Source organism: Pleuronectes platessa, chromosome 9 (assembly GCF_947347685.1).
Source record: "Pleuronectes platessa chromosome 9, fPlePla1.1, whole genome shotgun sequence".
NCBI lineage: Eukaryota > Metazoa > Chordata > Actinopteri > Pleuronectiformes > Pleuronectidae > Pleuronectes > Pleuronectes platessa.
In genome coordinates this window covers 20,296,290-20,317,997 of record NC_070634.1, presented here as the reverse complement: position 1 = coordinate 20,317,997, position 21,708 = coordinate 20,296,290, and the positions used below count along the sequence as shown (strand labels likewise).

Here is a 21,708-nt window from a genome sequence, read left to right as displayed (position 1 = left end):
AGTTTGAAGTCAATCAAATGAGCAGTTGTTGACGAAATTGAAGAACGAACTATGACTTATAACTATTATGGTGGAGATGCAGAGCTGTATGGCTCAAATTTGTTTAGTGCCATTTAAATTATTTGAATGGCGTTGCTCCTAAATACTCTCGGACTATCTAGCATGAAAACAGGTCTATGTGTTTGAGTAATTGCAAACATTTCCACCACAGTGTCCTCAGAGTGCAGACAGTGTGTCAACCTAAAGCTCATTATAGAGGCGACGTCACGTGATCAAGTGAATGTTTGTTTCACCGCTCAGCAAGAGGCTCCTTCACCTCAGTTCCACAGGTCTTGTTAGTAAAGACCCGATTCATAACTCGCGATCCAGAGTTACTAATCTCATCCCACACGTTTTACCAAATGTCACCAAGTGTTCTTCCTGCATTTAGCAGCTGTAACTGTGTTTCCTTTACACTGGATAATGTGTTTGTTCTCCTCCTATTTTACCTAATATAACGGTTTGATCCTCGTTGTGAAGTCTCTCTGCTGCCAGTCAAACTTGTCCATGTCTGGGATTGGTCATATGCATGTATATGTTAAATTGATATTACAGAACCCCTGCAGTAATTGGGTGGCGGCGAGTAAAGACAGGACTCAGTGCACAGAACTGATACTGCTTATAAATCCTACATATTAGATTTACTGTGTAATACTGTTTAGAATACACAAATAAATATAATTTTTGAAACTAACAATTTAGTAGCACTTAAATGGCACTTACTTAGCACTTTGTAGATTTGCTTTATTTTTGAAGAAATTGTACTTTCTTGATATTTGCTGTTCTGAGAAATATAATGTAATGTAATGCAATGGACTATGGCCCACTGTATTGCACTTCTCAGTTTAGTCACTAGGTGGCACCCAACTCACGCCTGACCTGACTGAGGTCAAGACACCATGGTGGCTTCCTGTGTGCACTATTTAACCAACAGACTACTCTGTTCAATCAAGTACTCGTTTTTTCATCTTTGGTAGCAAACAAATATGATTTAATGTTTTAAATGATTAGTTAAAGACAAACCACTGCAGTGTTAGGTTATTGTTAAATAATGAAGATTAAAATTATTAAAGTTTTTGTTTCTCCATCTTTCTATGATGTGACACAAGGTTGTATTTTTTATAAATAGACAAACCTACAGGAAACAACATGAAATACTTTCGATATTTATTTCATGTGCATTGTGAATTTCATCATTCAAGCGAATCCCACGTGGCGCAAACACAGTTCATCAATGAATGTGAAGCCGCCCAAATATAAATAAAACTCTTCCTTTGAAATAAATACCAACAGCGAAACTCACACCGTTTGAGCACTCATACAGAATCTTCAGAAAAAAAAAAGAACACAAGGAGACTGGACATCAGACAAGTTACGTCCATCAAACATTCACGAGCAAATCAAAACCTCTAGGAGACATTTAACCAAAACACACACATTTGTTCCCATGTCTCTCTACTCAAACTCCTAACACTGACTACACGTACAGTGTTATTGTCTCTGAACAAGCTACACTTCATATTTTTTTTATTTCTTTAAAAGCAATAGTTTGAAATGTGGGGAAGACGCTGATTTACTTTCTTACAGTTAGAAAAGAAGATTGTTACATCTCTCATGTCTGCACAGTCGATATGAAGCTACAGAGGCCGGGCTGCAGAGATGGAGGAAGGTGGACTTGATATCAGCATCACGCATTTCCCGACATTCAAAGACAAAAAAAAACAAAAAAACAATTAACCTTGATTACCTGTCCCTTCCTCTGACAGAGGACAAGCCGAAGCAGTTTCAGTAGTATTCAGTAAAAACTATAAGAAAAGCCGTACCAGATCCTCCTCTGATGGATAATTGAAACCGAAGGATGCTATTTTGCCACAACTCCAGATGAGGAAATCCCAGTGAGAGTAAAACCCAGTGTTTTCATCTATTCATTGACCTTTAAAAGTTCAGTTTACATAAATACTTTGAATTGATGGATGAATATTGTACAAAGGCAGCAGTTTGCACACAAAATATTAAGGCCATGTGTAAAATAAATAGAGAGTATTCTTACACTGTAATAAAAATAAAGAACATTTTCTCAGTCAAGTGCACTTTTGGGAGAGTGTAGAATGATTTTCCTTAATTGGGCAAAGTTTTTAAAACAATAAAGCTTCTTTTTTACAGATTACAGTTTCATAGAATTTCCCTCCGGGGGAAAATAAAGTTGTTTTGAATTGAATTGAATACTGACAAACCTGAAGGTCAAGAACTAAACATATTTGTTAGAAGGAGATTCTACTATTCACAACTACTCCAATCAATCGTAAAAAGTAAAGTGACAAAAAATAAAGTGGAATTGTAACGAGTCATTATTTTCCTCAATGATTCTTTCCCTCTATGACACTCTAGAGAACAGTGAAATTAATTTGTCACCACTCCCAGCAGAACACTAACTGCTTGTTTTGTCTGATCCACAGTGCAAAACCCAAAGATAATTTCATTTTACTCTCAAATTTGAAAGAAAAGCTGAAAAATCTCATCTGAAATCAGCTAATCAGTCATGAAAATATGCAAATTCATTTCAGTTCGTTGAAGATCTATCGATCAGTCAACTAATAAATTAATCTCTAATCCGAACGGATTCTTTTTCCATTGGTCATCTTTGAGAATTTTATGCTTTAAAAATTAAGCCAAATATTTTATCCATATTAATATTTAACACAAACAAATAAATAGATGAATGCTTGTTGACCTGTTTCAGAATCAAAATTGACAATGGCATTAAACAACAAGGATAATCTACAGTAGAGGTAAAAGGGCTGAATGTAATACTCCTCCAGAACAGAAGGTACAACAGGAATGAGTGTTCAAAGGACTTTCCCCTTTCCGATCTCACTCATCTACCACCAGGTCACCTCTCCGGAGATTTAACCTCCAGGGGGAGTTGTGATCCGCCGAGTTCGCCGTCAGGTCGTTCGGTCCGGGGGGTTGAGAAGCACCAGGTGAAGCCCGGTCAGCTGGTCGTCTGTGTCACACTTTCTTCGTTCCCCGTCCAAGGCCAGCTTATAGCCGAGTTTCCTAGCAGGGAAGAAAACACATGGCTTAGTCGACAGACACTGCAAACTGTAAGCCCTCAAGCTAAAGAGCGCCGTCAAGCTGTGTTTATCTGCAGAATACCCAGAGTGCTTTTTAAGAAAAGCTGAACCGCATTTAGAAACCAAGAGATCTAAATAAACAACAAACAGGCTTGATACTGGACTATTGAGAAAATATTCATGCTTATAAGTAAAAACTAATTATGTTTATATTTGATACTGCTAGACTTGGTTTGTCAACATTTAGATTGAATATATAAGTACATTTTTATGATAAGTCGATGATAAAAGATTTTGGGCTTCTTAAATAAGTTTAAGAAGCCATAACCAATTATTTTCTGCATAAAATTGATTATCATATAAAAAGTTGTGGGTTAAGTTTCTGTAAAATGACCAAACGATAAAGTGATAAATGAATCCTTCATATATGAATATATCCTTCATAGTTCTCTGTGCTATAATGGCTTGTTACTTCTCTGCAGACACACACACCTTCAGTGACAAATCTGTCTCCACTCCAGCTGGTCACGGCCACAGTTTCAGAGAAGGAGAGATGGAGGACAGGTGAGGACACATGCAGCTGGATGAATGGTGTCTCCTCTCGGGAGGTGAAGAACATGCCCGTCTTTGAGTGTTTGTGTGTTTACCGACTTCTCTCACCTTCGCCCCTGGATGATGAGCGGGTCCTGAGATTCGTTGAGGTAGAAACTCTGCACAGTGAGAGGCCTGGATGGACTGAACTCCTCTTTCCACCACCACACAGCAATCCCCACCAGCAGCAAACTGAGAAAAACTGGGAAGTGTTCACAGACACACACAGACACAGACAGAGTTCAGATGCTGTTGACAGGGTCCTGTATTAAACTATGAGCAGACGAACCAGTGGCCGCTTCGACCGAATTAATGAGGAAACTACAAGATATAGAAAATGTAAAGTCTTTCAGAATCAACAGGGATTCATACAAAGAACATCTAAAAGGCATTTTCCAAACTTAAAACAAGTTTAATAATATATTTTCCTGGTCAAGTCTCTACATTCCAACTCAAACACTTCACGTGATACATAACTCACATCAAGTTTAAACATTTTAAAAAAAAAACTGAGGACACACGCCTTATTTCCTGGTGCCTTGTTTTTTTATTGTGTTTATTTAGCAAAGCTTCACTCTGCTTCTTCAAAGCTTTTATTAGTTTGTTTAAAGAATCAATATTTGATTATGAGTCACTGTTGTGTTAAGACATTTGTGTCATGTGGTGGCTGTTCAAACACACGTCTGTTCTTGTTGCTTTAGCAGTGTTGACTTGTAATGATAGGACAGGAATGAACTGTCTTTGTCTTCATCAGTAATGTGTCCCGCAGTCAAGACTGAGGACGGAGAGAACAAAGGATTCTTACTGATGAGGGAGAGGATTCCGGTGAATGCCGGATCAGATAAACTCGAGGCAGGAACAGAGCGAGAGACAGCAGGAGTTTCTTGAGAATCATTTTGTCCAGTGTCTTGAAGAACGCAGCTGAACTGTGGACTCTCGGGCAGCAGGTCGACCACACACTCGTGCCGGCACACCGCCCCGGCACGTCCACACACAGACCATCCTGAGAACAAGCAGCATGTGGTCAGTTGAGATGAACCAGCGATCACGAGGTGACCATATATATATATATAATATATATATATATATATACACCCCGTTTTTATTAATCACACCTAAACAAAACGTAAACCAATTATGAAATTTGAGACTTATGTAAAAGAAGTGTCCTTGACCATACCATGGGGCTGGAGGACGGGCTGAACCACGACCACACCCCCCGGCGACGTTACGTTTGTCAGCAGTGCTCGAAGTTGGCTGCCGTTGTGCTTGTTTGCTCTGCAGATGGAGTGCGTGACTTCTTCACTCCAATACACAAAACCCTGCGTGGAATCAGAGAGAGAGCAAGTAGGAGCGGTTTCACAACAGATGTGGGAGAAAGGATTTGATCCCTCTCAGTTAAAGGTTGAGTGATATATCGTGGGTTTTCTTAGGCTTCTTTCCACAGTTCAAACACATGCAGATCAGGGCTAGGTTGATTGCAGCCTCTAAAATCGACTGTCGCTCTGAGTGTGGAGGATTTTTTTTTTACCTCAAACACAGCCAGTCCGAAGGGTCGGTCCAGATAACCATTAGACTCTACCACTGTTTTACGATCACGGCCTTCAAAATTTACTCTGGAGATGCTTCTCTGGTCAGCCCAGTACAGCAGCTGACGAGGCATATCTAGGAACCAAGGCCACAGTAAACAGGATTGCTGAGGGACTCAAACATGTTCAAATACATTCAACTTACCTGGGACGGCTGTCAGGCCTCACACATACTGTTTTAAAGTAGAGGCTAGGGTTTATTTTGTAATTTTTACTTTCCAAAACAAGTCAGATAGATTTCAAAATGACAAAGTATGGAGAATAGAGATTCAAAACCTTCTGCAAGTTCCACAGAGATTGAAAACGTTCTGTGATTTGTATCACAACCTACCTACAGAGAGGGCACCAGGGCAGCGTATCGAGGAAGTGACCAGGGCCACAGTGTCACGGCCGTCCAAGCCAGATCTCTCGATCTTCGGGAAGCTGCCACATTGAGCCCAGAAGAGAAACCTGAGAAAACAAAATGCAGCAGAGTTCTCTGATAAGATTCTCGCCTCATCCCATTTAATTGTTGTCCAATAAATCTGTATTCCTTTCATTCTTCCTTTTCCCAATTTTGTGAAAATTGCAATTAAACCAAACGCTGATGATTTTTCTATTAATTTTTTTAATGTTATTAATGTTACAAAAAAAGTTTAACAGCCGGGTTTGGTTTAGTAAATGAACCTGGAGACTCTCAGACTGACGGATGAAAACAACCTCCGTGTTGAAGGTAAACAATTTTAAATGTGTGTGTAGCTCTACCCTCTGAGAGGATCCACAGCCACAGCAGAAGGTTTGTCCAGGCCTGTGATGAGCGGACGCTGTGTCGAACCATCCAGCAGGCCGACGTTCACCGAACCACTCTCCACGCCGGACCAGTAGAGGAGCTGGTGGATCCAGTCCACAGCCAGGCCCGACACCGAACCTTTAACTTTCAGCAGCAATGTGGCATCCTGTGGTTTTCCATCCATGGAGACCCTGAGAAACCAAGATAGTGAACGTGGTGAACATTATAGCTGCTAAACATGTGCATGTAGGTCTCGTCTTTGTGAGCATGTTTTCCCTGAGAACCATGTTTTGCCGAACCAAACAGAACTGTGGCTGGAGGGTAAGACTGCATCTACTTCGAGATCGCAGATTGTTTTATTGACTCTCCTCTTTGCTTTGGTCAATGACAACGTGTGTGGTGGCTGCAGACGCTAGCGCTCCACTCTGGTACCTGTATATAGCGCCTCGTCCTCGCCGGGCCCAGTACAGTGTGCGGTTTGAGGCCAAAGCCGCCACAGGCCCCGGCCCTGATAAATGTGGGGCCAGTTCCCTGTGCTCTGTGCCAGTCACGCTCATCCATTGTGCTCCTTTAGAGGAGATGAAAACCACCTCAGCCTGATTTCCTGGAAAAGCCAACAACAAAATTTAAAAGGTCTGCGCTTAAAATGGTCCAGGTAGTACAGGGGCACAGACACACATACAGACACACACACACAGAGAGGTTGTTCACCTTTGGCTTTGCACTCTCTGGTGGTTGGATTCATGCTGTAGCCCTCAAGGCAGTCACAGGCGAAGCTGCCGTTCACGTGAACACACAGTTGATCGCACACATCAGTCTTCAGGCATGTGTCCTCCTCTACATGAAAGAACAGATACTAGTTTTAATTTTCTTTTGGAGATATAAACTTCCCTCCTTCAGGCGGCCGCTCACCCTCGCACTGACTGTCCCCGACCAGCCTCATGTTCTCCGGGCAGTGGCAGACGAAACCCATCTTCAGGTCCTCGCAGCCATGAGAGCAGCCCCCGTTGTTTACCAGACACTCATTCTGATCTGCAGGAGACAAAAATCCTTAAATCCTTCAGATGGTAGATATCATCATTCATCGGAACCTCAGCATTTAGGCCACACCTCCACAGACTGAAGCCTTGTCACTTGTGGGTGGATTTGCTGTTGGAGGCATTAAGACATGCAGACATGCTGGCAGGTAGATAGTAGCTTTTGTGAGTCAGTGGTTCGACCCCCAGCTCCAGACTGCATGCCGATGTGTCCATGAGCAAGACACCCTACTCCCACATGATGACAGCGTGTGAATGGTGTGTGGTTGAAAAAGAGCTGTACATAAAAGTACTGTATGAATGTGTATATGAATGTTTGAATGTGTCATTACACAAAATATTTATAATAGCAAATATGCACTTTGTGCGATTTACCAACTGCCTCAAATCAAACTATTGTTTCTCTCTTCACCTTCAATCCAGTGGGACTGGAACTCATGTCCTGTTCTGTCCAATTGAAGTTTAATTATGTTTGTCTGTTCCATCTGTTCATCGAGCGTTGCTGTGCAGGAATTTGTATAACAGCTCATCCAGGTTGGGCAAAAAACAAAACATCACTCATAACATGAGAAGAAATTCCATCACCATAGTGTCATTAAAAGATAATGTCTTGTTTTGGGCCCAGCCCCCACAAACCAGCAGAGTATCTTCCTTGTTTCAGATATGAACTCCATGAATGGAGAAACATTTTACTACATTCGTTTGATGCGACTTTGCCGAAGCCCATCGATGGTGCATGCAGGTGGTTGAGCAGCTCAGCTATAAAAAGAAAGGTTGTTGGTTCTATTCCTAGCACCTCTGGTACATGTGGAGAAGATTGAGAAGCCAGTGAGCTCAAGCTTCCAAAAAATGTGAGCTGCTTTGGACAGAGGTGTAAGGTTTATGTAACACAGTCAGTGGAGGTGGCAGAAATGAAAGAGTCAGATCACATCACTAACCACAACTGTCCTCGTCGCTGCCGTCAGAGCAGTCGGGTGCGTGGTCACACCTCCAGGTCTGGCTGATACACCGCCCGTCTCCACACGGAAACTCGGAAGCTGCACATGTGCGAGAGCTCTGTGGCCGAGGCTGGGTCCACCCACACAGCTCCGGGGTCTCATCCCGTCCGTCCTTGCAGTCGGCCCGTCCATTACACAGCTTGTCACTGGCCAGGCAAACGTCAAACGGACCGCAGGAGAAGAGGCCCGTGGTGCAGATCTGGCAGGATGCCTCGTCGCTGCCGTCGCCACAGTCGTCAACGCCGTTGCATAAGAAACGTGTGGATATGCACCGTCTGCTGCGGCATGTGAATTCATCTTTGTTACACCACACATGACCTGTGAAGACAGGGAGATGCCGCGTTGATTCAATCTGAGCAAGAACAAACGAGTGTTATCACAACACGTGTCTCAACCTTTAACTTGAAATTCTTGGCAACATGTTAGAGTTGGAACAGATTCAGGGGTCTAATCTGTCAGGGCTTTGAAAGCTTAACGGGTTTAAACCAGTTCAATAATTTCACAAAGGGCGGCTGAAATTGTCCTCCAACTAGAAGGTCGGCAGTTCGATCCCCGGTCTCCCCCATCTGCATACCGAGAAATGCTGCAAAGATGCACTGTATGTAATGATGTTGTCTAGAAATCCCCTTTATAAAACCAAAACCATTTTCCACTTCTCATAGACTGTCAAGTGCAAGACACACACACGTCCTATATTTAAATCTTTATGCATTTTCTGGCAGATAGTCAAAGCAGCATGTTCCAGGTCTAAATCTCTAATCTGTCAGTAACCCCTACTAATAATTATTCCTTCAGCCACATTAACAATGTTAACGTTTAAAACATTAAATCCTTTTAAATAGAATTCCTCCACAGGGTTTTTCTTTGTGACTCAAACGGTTGCCCTGAACAGTAAGTCGCTCTGGAATGTATCCCTAAAGATTTCAACAGGTACAAAACTCCACTTTGTGTGTATATTTTCATAAGTAGAATTAAGATTAAACAGAAACAAAAACAATTTTATAATGAACTTAAAACTGTGCAATTTTTTACTTTGAAAACAGCTTCAAAATGAGTTTGAACCAGAAGTTCAAGAGTTGTACTCAACTGTGAGGTAAAAACACTAAGAAGTCACTAAGAAAATATGATGAATTCTGAACAGAGTTATGTGGATTTGTTACAGGCGCAGCTCGTCTGAGTCACGAAGGATCATGGGTAATATCCACTCTTCAGTTGTTATTGGGGTTTGTTTCTCTCTACATGAAAACCCCTTCATTGCTCGGACAACGAGCACAACAGATTTAAACTACACTGCCTGGCTGCAGAGGGCGCTGTTGCTCAGGAACTAGACAAATAACAGTTACAAGTTGTAGATTCACACGTGTCATTCAAGGAAGTTCTGCTTTGAAACGGTCCTGTTGTTTTTTTGTGTTTGAAGAATCGGTCACTACTTACTTCACTTGTATTGGATTATAAACACTGTTTACCCCTGAAACTCCAAAAGTGTTTTTGGGCTCCAACACTTTACCCCCCCCCCCTCCATCTGCAAGGTGGCGAGTACATATTGAGTGAATTTTAATGTGTACTTTTGGGATAACATGTGTAATTGTATGAATGGTGCGGTGCTTATGATGGTGTCATCTTCACGTACATACACTTCGTCATCACCTGTGTGTGTCAGGACGGGTGAACGTGGGCAGCGTGGTACTCACTGCAGTGTTGTTCGTCCGAACCATCCTCACAGTCTGCGCGTCCATCGCACAACGTCGACCTCGGGATGCACGAACCATCGCCGCACTTATGCTCCAGCTGCAAGAGGCAGCCGGGCAGAGAGTGACCTGCAGCACCTGACACACGTGCAAATGTACAGTTCACTATCAGAGTGTAAATCACACAAAATAAACTACTATATCATCTAAATGGTTCACAAGTAAGGAATCAGGAAACGGGAGAGGTGAAGCCTTTCAGAAGCAGGACGCATCTTGAAATAATGATAAACAACCATGAAGAATATATGATGACTTGGAGTTTTCAGTCATGTGATGCCTGTCAGGCGGGACTGAAGATAACATGTACTGTCGCTTTTCTTCATTCAATCCATGAAATATTATTTGTAAAGCCCATATTCGCAAATTATAATTTTGCCTTTTGGGGGCTTCGCTCATGTTTAAAAACATTTATGACTTAAAAAACCACCAAAACTGCAACAATATAATAATATTGATGATACTAATGGACTTATATTGAGGCACCTGCATTAAGATAAGTGCATGTAACTGTCAAAGTCCCCTGATCACGTTGACTTTAGTCTCTCGGCGCAAACAGAGGTGAGCTCCTGTCCTCGTCACTCTCCTCCGACACAACACGGGACACGCGGAGCTTCTTACCGCGGCTGGGACGCCACCGCACCGAGCCGAGCAGAAGGAACCAGACTGCGAGGTGCACCATGCTGGACGTGTCCTCCACGCTGAGTCTGTATGGAAGGTCCTCCACCTCCACCTCCAGCTCCACCGCCGCTGCTGCTGCTGCTGATGAGATACACGCGGTCGCACAGATATGACGTCAGAGGCGCTCCCGGCCAATCTGCAGGTCTGTGAATGAAGGACTATGCACCTTCCTCACTACTTTGAACACTTAAGTCAATATTTAACTTTTTTTAATTAACGAATTCATTAGCAACAAGAAATCAGTTATGTAAAATATATGTATATTAACAAGACAAGAAAGCGTAGTGTCATTATTTAAATGTAATTTCAAGATAATGAGGGTGGGGGCATTGGACTTATACATTTTATATACAAATACCGACATTTTTTAAGGAAAAACTAAACTTACTGATGAACAACATGTAAATATCGTTGAGAAGGTCATTACTCAATCTGGATACAGAGCAGCAGACGACAAATAGAAATAATTTGTGATGTGTCCTCTCTCTTTATTGTAGCTGCTGTAATTTCACAAAGCTCCACGAAGAAAAATATTCAAAACTATTTAAAATCAATATCACAAGACCTCCACTGAACTTATCCGGTACCATAGAGACACGTGATATATGAGCACTTTCTCTTTTAGACATTCCTTGACCTCATAAACACTATTTGTAATGAAAGTGAGATTTTACACCAAGAGCATTTTTATTAATAGGTTTCCAAACTGGCCTCCCATTGACAGACAGGTTTTCTAGTAATATACCACATATCCCTCCAAGACAGTCTTCAAGTGGACTAAATTCCAGGCGTTTTTTCAAATATCTTCTTGAGTAAGTGTCTCTGTCCTCTGAACACAGGAATGGTAACAGAGACAGAGGAGCTTCAGAAATACACTGTTGTTGTGTTGGATTTGATCTCCACACAATAATAACAGGTATAGGGAAATGGAATATTAAATGTTTTTTGGGATGAAAATGAATTACCTTGGCACCTGGAGGAATTCCCATCATGCACCGAGCACTCTGTGTCTCTGCCCCACCCCCTCAGTTATTTGCATGGCACTTTTTTTTCACTCCCATATTTTGTGAAACCAATGAAACTTGACATGCAGCCAGTCGGGGTCCCCATGAACGGGAGTGAGGGGAAATATCTGTGTCACCTTTCAAGACTTTTTCGAAAATATTATGTAATATGAGCAATTTATGAGTACCATAATAAAAAAGTAGCAAAATTTGCTGTAATTTTTCTCAGAACTTCTAAAGTAAAGTGTTCTGAACCTTGACATGCAGACAGTGGGGCTCACCATGAACAAGAGTGAGGCAAAACATCTGTGTCACCACTCAAATATTTAATATGAGGTCCTCCCCTCTTTCAACCACAACCCCACAGAGGATCAAACTGTTGATCTGGCAAACATCTATTGAGTACTCAACTTTTCCACATTGTTTACACCCAGTAAGTCTATTTGCACAATTGACACTGATGCTTTATCATCCATTACATATTTGTTCAGCTCATAATGAAACCAGAATTACCCCTTGGACAAAACACTTTAACAAAGGACACACTTTATTCACACTTTCTATTGTACAGGATACAGACACCATGTGCTGTGGTTTAGGCCTCTACAGCAGCACCGGACAGAGAAATGAGGCTGTTGGCGCTGAAGGAGTTTGTCCTGCTGCTCAGAGGTACGGCTCATCTGTGGAGAGTGGTGGATCTATATATACAGCGCCTGGAGTCACTGGAGGCTTTGGGGCTTCAGCAACTTGGCTAGAAGAGATTTGAAAAAAATACATTTACATAGATTCAGCTAAAACTGCAAATACACATTGGCGCATGATCAGGCGTGTGAGCTGCGCTGCTCTTCTAGAGTCCAAGTCTCCCCTATCGTCTCTGTGTGCAGAACGCAGTTCACAGCACAATAGACAAGGACAATGATTTTTCCCCACAGTTTCAATCTCTATCTGTCAAATATGTCAAACATAAATATTTACAACACTTCCTGTACCCATTTCTAAGTAAAGGCAAGCCATTCTTTTGGTTTAACAAGATTTTGTATTGTTATTGTAGGAGCAGAAGATGCTGCCTTTTTTCAAGAAATTACAGTAGTCAGCTCTGCTGCAGACACATGCCTGGGTGAATAGCAGATGGCTGCGAGACGTAACAGATGAGCGGCGCAGCCAGTGTGGCCAGTGTGGCCCAGGCATCACTGCAGCTCCTCTTACTTTAACTATGAACATAACTGCTATCTCATTTTCTGTCTCTGATATCCCCCTAGTAAACACCTGACTCAATAAAATGCATTTGTTGTGTTGTGACGGTAATCTTTTTTCTTGTTACCAGTCTGCTTTCATTTTAACAGAACACTTCATGTGTTAGTACTTCCCAGTAATAGCTCTCCAAACAGCAAATTGAACATGGCCTTTAGCATAAAGTAACAACAGGAAGTGCGTGAATCACTGTCTGCTGATCAGGCTTAACTATGTTAAGGCATTGTCCCTCCTCCAAGGAAGTTATATTTTAATTTGCATTTGTTTTTTTGTCTTTTCGTTAGCATCATATATTTATATGTACTGGTCAGATTGGTGGAAGGATGCAGTATGGGTAAGGGAAGAACCTGCTAAAATATAGAGTGGAACCAGACCAGGGGGCCGATTCAGGAATTTTTGTTCATTTTCTAAGTAAAATGTCCAGTATGTTTCAATCAGAATAACGTCCTTATACAGTTACAAACAAACAATTAGTGCATACAGAAAGGCAGAGATTATATAATGTACCTGCCAGCAGTGAGAGCCTTCTGTGATGACATGATGACTGTGGCAGGTACTGACAGTCTGCGTCCGTCTCTGCTGAAGTAGTAGTTGCTGGCGAACTTGTGGCTCGGGCCAACGGGCAGTTTGGGCGGCGGCTGTGTCCTACAGAAAATATAGTACTTCAATCTTGTAGCTACAGCAAATAACAGAATAGGGGTGGAAATTCATATAAATGACATTTCATGTTTGGAAGAGGAGGGTGAGGTGAGGGGTATTCAGCTTAAGATGCAGCTTCACCCCCTTTTAATTTTGGGATGGTAATGATCCTCTAAGAAGCACTGCTCATTCCTGATTCCTGCTCCTTCAGAGCTTTTATTAATACAGCAGTCTTTTTCAACAGTGTTTCTTCAGACAAGGCAACTCCTGATTCACCTACAGCACAGGTTTCAGTATGGATTAGCATCCATTAGTTCTCCCAGGGTCAATACCACAGCTGTCGGTGGGTCTCACCTCTTTGCAACCTCCTCATATCGCAGCTGGAGTTTGGTTTGCAGCTCCCGCTGAAAAAGTTTAAAAGTCATGTCATTAACAGAGCAGACTCATCACAGGAACAATGTGTGCACAGCTCTCCAGCTAGCTCGACCAGCTAGCTCCTCAATGCTACATGCTAACTAACACTGGCAGGTTAAATTACGCCTGTGGGGGAGCTTTCCAAGCGGTGATAAACCTGTGTAACAATCACTCAACGTCCTGACTTCAGTTTAAAGTCTGTTTCTTACCCCTGCTAAGAAGTTTCGCAGCCTCTGGACGATTTTGGTGGCCGTCGCCATGTTTGCTGTTGTGAAGGACACGGAGCTTCGTCTGTGAGTGTTGAGGGGAGCCTCTCAGCACGTGGCTGCCCCCTGGAGGAGTCGGAGGAGAACTGCAGCATTACTCTCTAATTCCATGCGAGTCATTTACACCCTCAGCAAGCTCTCAAATTGTGTTGCCCTTTCAAGTGGACATCTTTCTCTCAGTCTTCCACGTGCATGGCTCCTCTTTTTCATCCTGAGATATTTGGATTCAGTTTGTCCCGTGTGAGAAAAGTCATCAACAGAATGCTCTCTGTGAACTTTCTGGACATTTTCCTGCAGTATTCTCACATTCTGACTTTTTACCAGAGGGCTGGAACTAAAAGATCCGCAAAATGTTCTTAGAAACAGACCCGGACATCTGTGCTCTCACATGAAGCCCCTCTAGGAAATGTCAGGACTTCAGTGCATGTTTTTTTTTTTTCATTCTTGTGTTCAAACTGGATTGATATTGCCTTTTTAATAAGATTAACTCCAACGATGCTTTCAAAAAGCTGAGTCAATAAAAAAAAAAAAAAAAATCTAAATTCAAGCAGCAGAGGCCAGAACTGTTTAATTGTCCACCCACTGAAGAGCCAGCAGAGGGCAGTAGAGCAGTGCTTCTTTTTATGTAATCGTGCATCTTGGTGCCCACATCCTCGTCCTCCTCTCTCTGTTGACATGTGGACTAGGCTCATGAACTGGTCTCTGTCCTGTTTCATCAGTGACCTGCGGGAAATGTGACATAGTAGCGCGTGTAGATCTTGATGAACTTGTACTATTGTCGTGATTAATCATTGTTTTAGTAATCAATAAGCAAATAAAGAAAAATTTAGATTCACTTTGGTATTGGATTGTTGGTCGGGTGTCACCTCACAGAACTGTGGTAAAAGGGTTTGTCACTTTTCTTGCCGTTTCAGCTCCTTCCCACAGTTATAAAAGACGAGCAGATGGGGGTTAGGTTAATTGGAGGCTCTAAATTATCCATAATTGTGAATTGGTGTTTGTGTCTGTGTGTTGGCCGTGTAACATGCCTGCGACATTTCCGTGTAATGAGCCTCTTAGCTAGGATTGGCCTCAGCTCTTTTTCTTTGTTTGTTTTTTAGTTTTTTTTTTGGGACATTTTTGTTGATTTCCCAGGGAATAATTCATGAATCTTGATGGAAACAATCGGGGGGTTTAAAAGTACTGATTTCTATAAGTGTGTCAAATTTGGTACGGATTGAATTTAAGGGAATGTTGGGCCTTGGGGAGGTATGTGCACTTCCATTCTATGACGTATATAAGTCGTTCCTTCCCATGTGTTCAAACTGTGCTAACAGTTACTTCACCAAAATACATGTACATCAGTTGCTTCCCCTGTCATTTCTAATGAAAGAACTTTGTGGCATGAGCTTGATCAAGTTTGGTGAAAACTGAATGATTTCAAGTAGTCCAAATGATTTCAGGGAGAAAACTCGAAATTTACAGGTCATCAGCTGATTAGAAGAAAGAAAAAGGCTGATTACTAAAAAGATGCTTCGGATCCTTTCCTGCCAGTTGACGTGTGATATATGTTAACATTTGCAGACTAACATGCTCACAAAGACAAGACCTACATGCACATGTTTAGCAGCTATAATGTTCACCATGCTAACTATCTTGGTTTAGCGTATTACAATGCTAAACACATTACACATCACATTACATGTCATTTAGCTGATGCTCTCATCCAAAGCGTCTTACAATCAGCATTCATTAGGGGCCATTTGGGGGGGCGTTCAGCATCTTGCCCATGGATACTTCAGTGTGGGCTGGGGTTCGAGCTGGGTTCCTTGGGCAAGATGCTGAACCCTGAATCGCCCCCAATAGAATAACAAAGTGCTGGGATAGATGCACTGTATGAATGTGTGTGTGAAAGGGTGAACGTAAAACTGTACTGTAAGGCGCTTTGAGTGGTCATCATCAGACTAGAAAAGCGCTATATAAATACAAATCCATTTACCATGTATTTGAACTGTAGGAAGAAGCATACGATTCCCAAACTCAACCTTCAAGATTGATCTAATCATTTCTCCCACTTCCGTTGTGAAACAGCTCCTGTTTCCACGCAGGCTTTTGTATATTGAAGTCAGGCACTCCTTCTGCAGAGCAAACAAGCACAGTGGCAGCCAACTTCCAACACTGCTGACAAATGTGACGTCGCTAGGGGTGGCGTGGTTGTGGTTCAGCCCGATGGCATGGTCAAGAACATTTCTGTTCATTATAAGGCTCAGATTGCATGATATATTGAGGTTTAACACATTCGGCTAATCAGGATGACAAGTTGTTGTTGTTTTATTTTATTTCTCTCTTCATCTGTAAATATATATATATATTTTATCTTCTATTTTAAATGTTGATATTCTGTTTTATTCTATTTTATACTATTTCTATTTTATTTTTTTTGGTTGTAATTACTTGAGCATTGCTAGAAGAGAGCCTGTAACTCAAGCATTTCATTGCCAGCGACTGCTTAATGTTAATGCTTAAAAAATCTTGAATCTTGTATCTCTTGAAGTGAAAAGTTTAATAATTAACACCGACAGTCACACCAGGTTACTTTGACAGCCCCGCGGGCGCTGACTCATCTCAACTTTACAACATTCTGCTGCTTCTTAGGCATCATCTGTTTGTGGAAGTTCCGGCAGGGGTGTGTTGTCGACCTGCTGCCTGAGAGTCTAGAGTTCAGTGTGTTTTTCCAGGACAAAATAATTCTCAAGAAACTCCAGCTGTCTCTCGCACTGATTCTGCCTCGAGTTTATGTGATTCTAACATTCACTTGAATCCTCTTTTGACAATAGTAAGAGTCTGTTTCCTTATTTAAACAAAAGTCCTCTGTTCTTTTAGTCTTGGCAGCAGGACACATCACTGTTGAAGAAAAATACATCCGTGTCATGTCACAAAGGCTAGGTCAACACCACTTAAATTAGCTGTACAGAGTACAGACGTGTGTTTGAACAGCCGCTACCTTTCACAAATGTGTTTCTTTAACAGTGACTCATGATCAAATGTTGATTCCAACAAATAATATCTGTTAGTTCGTTCCTTTGCTTCAGTTTCCCAGCTGCCTACCAACAGTAAAAATCCACTTTGAGACAGATTGCACACGTGTGATGTCACTGTACGCTGACGTCAAGATGGTCCCTCCCTGCCGAGTCAGAAACATGGAACATTCATCATCTGTCTTTGTGCACACAACGCACTCTTTCCACACACAGAGATTAAGGCGTATGCAAATGATGCAACTGTTTTAACAAGCTAATAAAAGGTTTGAAGAAGCAGAGTGACGCTTTGCTAAAAAAAGAAAAAAGAAAATACAAATGAAGAGCACCAGGAAATAAGTCTGTGTCCTCTGGTTTGTTTAAATGCATTTACATGAACTAGATTTGACTCATGCATCATGTGGCGTGTGTTTGAGTTTGAATGCAGAGACTTAAATGGTAACATTTATTATTTTACTTGTTTACGTGTTTGGAAAATCCTTTTCAAATGTTGCTTATAATTTGCTCATTAATTCAGCCGAAGCAGCCATCCAGGCCTCTCAGTGTGTAGAGTTTCTCCCTCAAAGAGTTTTAATCTCAAGGTAAGAGAAGTCAGTAAACACTCAAACACTCAATGACCTCCACGCTCTGTCATCTCCAGAGAGGAGACACCATTCATTCAGCTGCACATATGTAAACTTGAACTATACAGTATATATGTACATGTGTATGATTGTGGCAAACACGGAGCGCATTTTAAAAAGGGAAGAGGACTTTTTTTTAAACTTTATTTTTGATATTTTGATTCGAGGAAACACTTAGATTAAGAGGTAAGAGCACACACAGGGAAGTACAAAGCAGCTCATATCTTATCAGTTGTTAGATTCATGCCTAAGTTCCAGTAAAGAGGGGGAGGAACGCAAATACAGTGGTATGTTGTATTTGGAAGAAGAAGAGTTTAAAAAGTGCACATCAAAATTTCATTTGATTAAGTTTTTGGATTTATAGGCCCTGAAGACGTATTCTCCATCAGCGTCTTCCTGCAGGTGACAAGAAACCTCCATGAGAACAGCCTGTGACTGATGCACAAAAGTTACTTGGATAACCATCAAACAGAATTCAATGATCTGAAAGTATGTCACTCTACCACTGTGCGATAGACAAGCACATTGTGTATGTTTCATAAGTAATATCAATCTGCACGCAAGTGATGGATAAACAAACTTGTACATTGTCTGTCTCTAATCCAGAGGTAACCAGCCTGTTGATCTGCATTCCGTCTGTGGTTCAACGCAAAATGAACAAAGGAATTCTTTCAGCACACTGTCAATGCCTAATAGTGCATACATCAAATACATATATATTTGTAAAACTTCCTTGGCTAAAACTTTAATTTCACTTCCATTCAGCTTACCTATTTACTTTAATAAAGTCCAGGTACTTCAGTACAGTAGCAGAAGTATATTATGTTACATCCCACCACAAAGATACTATGAGTGTACACTCTAAGGACAAAAGTATTGGGACACACTTCTTAATTATTGAATTCAGGTGTTTCATTCAGTCCCATTGCCATTGTTTGGATTAGTTTCAGTGAAGGTAAATCTAAAGTGCACATCATAATTTAATTTGATTACATTTTTAGATTTAAAGGCCCTGAACACGTATTCTCTATCAGCGCCTTACTGAAGGTGACTGGTTTCTACATGGGCACAAAAGCTGGAACAGTGCCAACAGAGCACGCGGAACAATCCCGCAGTCACGCTCATGATGCCAAATGAAAAGTTCAATATTTAAAACTGACAGTCACGCCTGTTCCCTGTCAATCTGTTTCCTGATTCAAACAAAAGTCCTCTGTTCCTCTAGTCTTGGCAGCTGGACAAATCCATGTCCTGTCACCAGGCCAAGTCAACACAATACTAGAATAACCTGTAAAGACGTGTGTTTGAACAGCCATTACAGAACACAAATGTTTTTACTGTAACAGTGACTCATAAACAAAACGTACTCAGGGACTTTTGGGAATTTTGTCACCGGTATTCAGACGCCACAGTGTTTGAGCTATTTCCACACGGCTGTCGTTCTAGTAGGATGTGCAAACAGGGCACGCAGAACAATCCCTTAGTCACCTCAACAAGTGTTGGTTTTCTTCAAGCCAAATAAATCGTAATCAACATGATTGAAACCTGCAGTGCAACTTCAACACATCCGACAAAATAAGATTTTCTTAATAATGGTAATATATTTCTAACCATAAATATTTGAGCTGGAGAGAAGAATCGATATATTCCTTAGTTTAATGTAATGCATTACATTACATTACATTTCATTTAGCTGACGCTTTTATCCAAAGCGACTTACAATAAGTGCATCAACTCCGAGGGTACAGACCCAGAACAACAAGAATCAAGACAGTACAATTTCTTCAAAATAAAACAAAACTACAAAGTGCTATAAGTAAGTGCCATTTAAGTGCTACTAAAGTGTTAGTTTCAAAGAGTTGTTAGTGTTTTTTTTGGTGTTTTTTTTCCATTCATTCAAGGTAAAGTCGGAAGAGGTGTGTTTTTAGTTTTCGGCGGAAGATGTGTATACTTTCAGATGTCCGGATGTCGATGGGGAGCTCATTCCACCATCTAGGAGCCAGGACTGCAAACAGTCGTGATTTTGATCAGTGTTTAGCAGTGAGGGAGCAACGAGCCGATTAGCCGAAGCAGAGCGGAGTGAACGAGCTGGGGTGTAACGTTTGACCATGTCCTGGATGTAGACAGGACCTGATCCATTCACAGCATGGTACGCAAGTACTGTAGTGTAGTGTTTTGAACCGGATGCGAGCGGCCACTGGTAACCAGTGAAGGGAGCGGAGGAGCGGAGTAGTGTGAGTGAATTTCGGTTGGTTAAAAACCAGTCGAGCTGCTGCATTCTGGATGAGCTGCAAAGGTCGGATGGCAGTAGCAGGTAGACCTGCCAGGAGGGAGTTACAGTAGTCTAGGCGTGAGATGACCAGAGCCTGGACCAGAACCTGCACTGCCTTCTGAGTCAGAAGGGGACGTATTCTCCTGATGTTATACAGCATGAATCTACAGGACCGTGTTGTTGCATTAATGTTGGCAGTAAGGGAGAGTTGGCTATCGAGTGTCACACCCAGGTTCCTAGCAGTCTGAGTGGGGGTTAACACAGAGTTGTGAAAGTTAATAGTCAGGTCGTGGATGGGAGAGTCTTTCCCTGGAAGGAAAAGTATTTCAGTCTTGTCAAGGTTAATCTTTAGATGGTGTGCAGACATCCACTGAGAGATGTCAGTCAGACAGGCAGAGATTCGTGCTGCTACCTGTGTTTCGGATCGGGGAAAAGACTAAATTAGTTGGGTGTCATCAGCATAGCTATGGTAGGAAAAGCCATGTGAGTGAATGACAGAGCCGAGAGAGTTGGTGTACAAGGAGAAGAGGAGAGGACCAAGAACTGAACCCTGAGAGACCCCAGTAGTGAGAGGACAAGGTTCAGACACAGATCCTCTCCAAGTTACCCTATAAGTGCGTTCATTGAGGTAGGAAGAGAGCAGGGAGAGAGCAGAGCCTGATACACCCAGGTCCTGAAGGGAGGAAATAAGGATCTGGTGGTTCACTGTGTCAAATGCAGCAGAGAGGTCTAAAAGGATGAGGACAGAGGAGAGAGAGGCTGCTCTAGCAGTGTGAAGCTGCTCAGAGACAGCAAGGAGGGCAGTCTCAGTTGAGTGACCTGCCTTGAAACCAGACTGGTGAGGGTCAAGAAGATTATTGTGGTTAAGATAGGAGGAGAGTTGATTAAAGATTCAAGAGTTTTGGAAACAAAGGGAAGAAGAGAGACAGGTCTGTAGTTATTTACTTCAGACGGGTCAAGGGTGGGTTTCTTCAGGAGAGGATTTATTCTTGCCTCCTTCAGAGAATTAGGGAAACAGCCGGGTAAGAAAAGGAAGAAGGTCAGGGGCAATAGACTGGAGAATGTGAGAAGGGATGGGGTCAAGGGGGCAGGTGGTCAGGCGGGCAGAGGTTGCCAAGGTCAGAACTTGATTGGGAGACAGGGGGGTGAAAGAGGAAAGCGAAGGTGATGATGATGAAGTTGATGGAAGTGTGGTTATAGAAGGAGGATCCGAAAATGAAGAGCGTATGTCATCTCTCTTTTTTGTAAAGTAGTTGACAAAGTGGCTTGGTAGAAGGGAGGAAGGAAACAAACAGGAACATTTTCGAAAAGATTATTCAACAATACAAAAGAAACTTTGTGCAAAACAAAATGGAAAAAATTAACCCCGATAAGAAACCTTTTTCCATTTCAAATGGAAGACAAATACCGTAGCTGCTCTTTTCAGATTGGAGACAATTGCTCAAATAATGATCCATGTGTAAAAAAAAAATTTAAAATATTCTGCAACTCATGTTTTGGTTCTCTTGAAACCCAGAATTGATCTCACCTGCACCCCAGAAAAACTACCCAGGATTTCGTGTAAGTGCATGGAACGAACTGGTTCTTTACATCATTCCATAACTTGCCTATGGTGTACAGAGTCAAATCTTATGTTGTTCTAAACATGAAATGACCAAAGCCTGTGGAAATTATTTACTATATCGAGGAGGTTGGAAAAGAT

General features: G+C 41.8%; 2 protein-coding genes across 2 annotated transcripts; both read right to left on the bottom strand.

Annotated features, from left to right (window-relative positions):
* Window positions 1-1,189: 1,189 nt before the first annotated feature.
* LOC128447951 (very low-density lipoprotein receptor) lies at window positions 1,190-10,595 on the bottom strand. The gene is made up of 13 exons (XM_053430418.1): window positions 10,464-10,595; window positions 9,789-9,923; window positions 8,038-8,415; window positions 6,975-7,094; window positions 6,774-6,899; window positions 6,495-6,666; window positions 6,038-6,253; window positions 5,625-5,743; window positions 5,236-5,369; window positions 4,885-5,026; window positions 4,510-4,707; window positions 3,774-3,906; window positions 1,190-3,096 (listed from the first exon to the last, which is right to left on the bottom strand). Exons 1-13 carry the CDS (start codon window positions 10,522-10,524, stop codon window positions 2,985-2,987), a joined length of 2,046 nt encoding a protein of 681 aa, XP_053286393.1. The 5' UTR covers window positions 10,525-10,595; the 3' UTR covers window positions 1,190-2,984.
* A 1,461-nt stretch (window positions 10,596-12,056) lies between these two features.
* On the bottom strand, window positions 12,057-14,150 carry ndufa7 (NADH:ubiquinone oxidoreductase subunit A7). The gene is made up of 4 exons (XM_053430414.1): window positions 14,041-14,150; window positions 13,772-13,821; window positions 13,286-13,423; window positions 12,057-12,278 (listed from the first exon to the last, which is right to left on the bottom strand). Exons 1-4 carry the CDS (start codon window positions 14,089-14,091, stop codon window positions 12,191-12,193), a joined length of 327 nt encoding a protein of 108 aa, XP_053286389.1. The 5' UTR covers window positions 14,092-14,150; the 3' UTR covers window positions 12,057-12,190.
* Between the last annotated feature and the right edge of the window lie 7,558 nt (window positions 14,151-21,708).